The 4,812-nt window shown below is 36.6% G+C and overlaps 1 protein-coding gene across 2 annotated transcripts; it reads left to right on the top strand.

Moving 5' to 3' along the window:
* The first annotated feature begins 230 nt into the window (after positions 1-230).
* Positions 231-3,955, top strand: LOC114712401 (uncharacterized). 2 transcript variants are annotated; one of them, XM_028896929.1, is made up of 9 exons: positions 231-470; positions 1,262-1,425; positions 1,694-1,762; positions 1,997-2,053; positions 2,240-2,320; positions 2,561-2,595; positions 3,107-3,196; positions 3,307-3,466; positions 3,570-3,955. In XM_028896929.1, the coding sequence occupies exons 1-9, from the start codon at positions 338-340 to the stop codon at positions 3,687-3,689; spliced, it is 909 nt and encodes a 302-aa protein (XP_028752762.1). In that variant the 5' UTR covers positions 231-337; the 3' UTR covers positions 3,690-3,955. The 2 variants fall into 2 exon arrangements, with proteins under 2 accessions (XP_028752762.1, XP_028752761.1); XM_028896928.1 differs by having other exon boundaries at positions 233-470; positions 1,658-1,762.
* The last annotated feature ends 857 nt before the right edge of the window (positions 3,956-4,812 follow it).

Genomic DNA, 4,812 nt, shown 5'->3' with positions numbered 1-4,812 from the left:
CCGTTGCTGCAGGTCCTCCAACAATCGGACCAGGCGGCCGCTGGCTGGCCTTGGTCAAGGGCATTTATGTCCACATATTTTTACCAGTTTTAATTTCATCCAAGTGTGGTCTTTTCCGGAATGTCGGAAAACAAGGGTTCATCAATGTAATTAAAGACTAACAGGGTCCGTAAATGTCATTTTCCCACAATAATAAAGAATGATTAGACGTAAGAAAGAACAGATAAAATCATAATGCGGACCGTTCACTTCTGTTGGGAGGGTCGAGACGAGAAATCGGAATTGGATGAACAATTAGCCATATTACTCAAATTGGCTTGCTAGTTGCATTCTTGCCATGGATTCTCTTTCAAAGATTGGATGCCTAACCTTTTACCGTACTGTTCAGCTCCCAAGAATTCCCGTCCGAAGTGCGTCTTTCTCCAGGAGTAGTTCACTGGTTTCAGTTTCAAGAGCTGGTCCTTCTTCAGGTTGGCATTTCTCTTTGTTTTTCTTTTCTTCGGTTGCAATGCGAGTGGCCTATCAGTTTTTGAACCTTAAATTTCATGTGCTCGTCAGGTTTTTATATAGTGCTAGTGAGAAAGCTGAAACTTTACTTGATGGGGAAAGGGATGGGGGGAAGGTTAGACATCGAAAATTTCATATTAACTCCAGAATTGAACTGTGTTACGAAATATTTCCCCTTCTTTTGTTTAATTAGATATTCTTAAGATTCTCATGCACCTGGGATGAAGGTAGAATATCAATAAAACGAACCTATCATTCAACAACCTTCACATCACGGGGCTTACTCTTATTTGTAGTAGACCATGATTATGGTCTGCAGAACCCATGTCAGTTAGTTATTCATAATTGCCGGTAACTCTGTCATTCTGACTAACTAATAAACTCGTAATGTTAACTGCTAAAATACTACTAATTACCAGAACAGCTTATGATTCTTGCTCAAGAGTGGCGGTGTTGTTGGGAGAAACGTAATCTCAAGTTACAATTAACTTTCTTGTGTTAGTGAAACAACTTAAAATTGCTTGTGTCGTTGAAATTTTGATCTTTTGAAGTAATGAAAGGGATGCTTCGCAAATTGGTTTCTGTTATTTGTCAAACATCTGAATCACATTATACCTTGCATCAATTGCAGCGTCTATTCTTCCATAATAGTTTTTGTCCTTTCAGCATATGAATAGTTGCCAGCAGTCTCCTTTCATGCCTGCCTCTTCCTCCTTATGCTAAATGCTAATAGTTTGATTTTCTTTATTTTTAGTGAGTGATGTGGACGAAGATGTATTACAAATTTTTTTCAAAGAGAGAGAATCGAACGGTGATTTTATATCAAGAGCTTCTGATTTATTGTGGCAAAGGAAGTTCAGAAGTTCTATTGACTCTAATAGCAGTGAGCAAACCAACAATTCTCAAGAAACCGAGCAGGTACAGTAGACTCCTGTTACTTAATTTCTGTCCTGAAGTTAATTTATTTCTGATTTCAATGTTGCTTTGTCCTTGTCAAATTTCAAAATGCTAATTAATGTTACAAATTCTATTAAGTGTTCTTGTCTCAACAATTATTTGCCCCTCATTTGATCCAACTGAAAGTGTACTTGTGTATGCTTTGACCAATCAAGCTATTCAATTACATATTTAGAGTTTCTAATATATGTAGATAATGGAGGGTGATGATGATGATGGCTTTTTGAAGCTCTCAAGAACCCAAGAGTGGATCTTAGGCGACAATACTGCACCAATGAATAAAAAGGCAGTTGCCAAGGTATGGTTATACTTGTTCATTTTTAAATGTTGGGAATTTTTATTTTACTTACATATTTATTTATTTTTTAATGAACTTCCGTTGTTGATTAATAGATGGAGGGAAATTGGCTGTCAAAATGTTATGTTGCAATAATTGAATCAGTTTTTTGTTTTCATTTTTTAAAATTTAAGTTCAGATCTCCTTAGCCTAAGAAAAAGACAATGTTTGACATTTTCCGTTGTACATTGACAGGCACTGCAGGAGAGCAGTGAAAGACGGAAGAAACTAAACATTCTTCAATACGAATCTGTATGACACTTGAACTCAGTATGTTATTTTTTAGCTTTAGTTAGTAAAATCAGTGTTTTCACTTATCACACCCCAAGTCTTGCAGGCTTTAATTTATTATAATTGTTCAGTGAGACTCAGGAAGGGAGAAAATCTTACTTGTTCATGTTTGTGTAAAATGCTGAATCTTTATTGTTTTCATTATAGCTCAAGAGGGAAATACTGCTTCTATCTTTGGGCATTGGAGTGGCATGTAGTGGATATTGCTTGGTAACTTTGTCTGTACAGGTTAGTGTTTTATTATCCTAGTGTGGCATGTTTCATCAGCCTAGATGCCTAATATAGAATGCAAAAACAATAGCAAACTACGTCTATTACTTGGTTGTGTTTTATTAGGTCACAATAAGATTGATTATAAATGGACTCCAGGCTCCATGTTGGAGGTTTCAAACCATTTCTTCTTAAAAATCAGCCTTTTGGAGCATGTCGTGTTTGGCTGATATGATGATCTTTCCATTGAATGTGCAGGCTGCTGTAAGTTATGCCATTGGAGTCCTTTGCAGGTTTGTTGTTGAATTTTAGTAGGTTAAAATTGTCTTATCAAAGCTGCGGTTGATGAGCTAAAGCAGTCAGCCTTGAACTTGAAAATGCTTCTAAAGAATTGGGCTTGCCTCATAGAAAACTCTTGAGAGTTGGACCTTCTTCTATCCTTCTGAAAAACGAAGCCAATTGTTTTTGGCTGTTTGTACCTTTTGGCTTGTCCTTCCAGATCTTGTTGTTTTTCCCATCTGAGATCACAAAAAAAAGCTGTTAAAATCTTTTGCGGTCAAGAAAAAGTAACTTGTCCAAATGGATTGGCTGGTTAATATTATCATCATGATTGTTGCCCTTTCTCAGGTAATGGAAGGTGGTTCTTTGTGGTTCTGCCTCCTCGGAATTGATCCAGAAGGAAGGATAATATACTGAGACTGTGACCATGTGTGTGAGATAGACAGAGAGAGAATAAATGAAACTAAGAAACTACCTACTGCTGCTGCTTATAATGGCATTTGACTGCTATCATTTTCAATGCAGTTGCTTGTACCTTCAGCTCTTGTATCGACATGCAGACAACCTATCCAGTGAAGATGTTCCTCAAATTTTCATGAAAAAGAAGTCAAAGAAGTAAAACTGGAAACTTTCCTTTGATTTAGTTATGCTATTTAAACATCGTATGATGTTGGCATTCATTAAGCCCTTTATTTTGATTAAATAAGCGTTTTCATTGTAACCAGAATTGGCATAAGAAGTGAGGACCTCCAGGATTCATTGGAGAGATCAATCAAGGGAATTGGCATTTCGCTTTCATCTCCAAGACTTGTGATCCCAGCAGCAATTTTTGGACTTTGGGTTCTGTCTCATCAGTATATCGCGGATGACTTCTTTGATTTTCAGGTAAACTTTGGAAATATGGTACTGAGGTGTTCTTCTGAAGTCAGAACACATTGGCCGTGGTATTTGGTCAGTTATAATAAATAAATTTTCTTTTTCAATCTAGATTGTGCCAGCCATTTTTGGGATGCTGGTCTACAAGGCTGCTGTTCTTGTGCAAGTCTATAGAGACAATGAAGACCTACAATTTGTATTTCCAGAAAATAAGGAAGGCTCAAGTGATTGAAATACAAGTTTTGCTGTTGCTCAGTACAATAGTTTACATTCATCATTTTTGAATCTTCCACAAGCTGAGCCGCATCTAGAACTCGTCTTGTAAATGCCTTGTAACAATATTCATGGTGATAAGATTTTATTCACTTCTTTGTGTGCATCTCAAATTCGTGAGATAATAGAGCTTGCAGCTAACCCTTCTCATTTTCATATTATGCATGGCTTCCTTTTCATGTGAGGCTAAGAACATGATTACTCTATTGTTTCCCCCTTACTGTAGCGTTGTCATGTCTTTCTGACCATGGTGTAACTGTAACTTTTTGAGGTTGCAACGTGTTATGGTACCCTGTTTATGATCATTAATTGTGCGTTGTTAACTGATGTTAAGAAGAATGATGCCTGGTCAACCTGCTGTTTGAACTTGACGGGCGAGTATAAATGTACAAATAGAGCTTTTTTTGTTTGAATCAAATCTTGTAAAGTTAGTCAGGTCAAGTAAGATGGATTTTTATGACTTCATTCATTGTTCTCCATGCGCTATATAGCACATGGAATTATTGATTGTATCATTGCTACTATATCTTGCTCCTCTGAATACTATCTGTTTTATTTGGTTGGATTATGTTTCTATTTGTTGATTTTACGGTTGCTAATTTTCTTTTCTTTTCTTTCTTTTTTTGGTTAAAAGGGGCGGGATCAAACCCGCAACACACACACCCCACACACACACACAACACTTGGCCAAACGGCCAGTGGTAATTTTCTTTTCTTTCAATGCTGATTTTTTTAATGCATTTCTTTGCTTCAATTGCTGATGCAAGCTTGTTGCTTCAGCTTCAGAACCAAAGAAAGTTGCATCTCCGATCACTATAATTGTACAGGTTACTTGGCCTTTTCAATATGGTTACTAGTCAGTGATTTGAACCATTAAGAGACATTGCAATAATACATGGTTGGTACTCTTGGCTTCTCAAGTTTGAGTGTCAAAAGTAACCCTACAATAGTTTTAGAATCTTCGAGTTTCTCTGGAATAACACACACATTTCTGATCTGATTCGATTGAGGATATATTCATGAAACAATAATTATTTGTATAGTATTGATAGCTCACACAAAACTGCAAAGTACAAACACTT

Source organism: Neltuma alba, unplaced genomic scaffold, assembly GCF_004799145.2.
Source record: "Neltuma alba isolate B1F8T4 unplaced genomic scaffold, ASM479914v2 tig00011359_pilon, whole genome shotgun sequence".
In the NCBI taxonomy this organism is placed as follows: Eukaryota; Viridiplantae; Streptophyta; class Magnoliopsida; order Fabales; family Fabaceae; genus Neltuma; species Neltuma alba.
Note: the sequence above shows the minus strand (reverse complement) of the source record. Positions and strands in the feature narration are given on the sequence as shown.

What these genes read in the sequence shown, in the direction of transcription:
- LOC114712401 (XM_028896928.1), top strand. Translation starts at nt 338, where the DNA reads ATGGATTCTCTTTCAAAGATTGGATGCCTAACCTTTTACCGTACTGTT. An exon ending in ACATTCTTCAATACGAATCT is followed by an intron (nt 2,054 to 2,239) that starts GTATGACACTTG and finishes TTTTCATTATAG; the next exon opens with CTCAAGAGGGAAATACTGCT. An exon ending in ATGACTTCTTTGATTTTCAG is followed by an intron (nt 3,467 to 3,569) that starts GTAAACTTTGGA and finishes TTTTCAATCTAG; the next exon opens with ATTGTGCCAGCCATTTTTGG.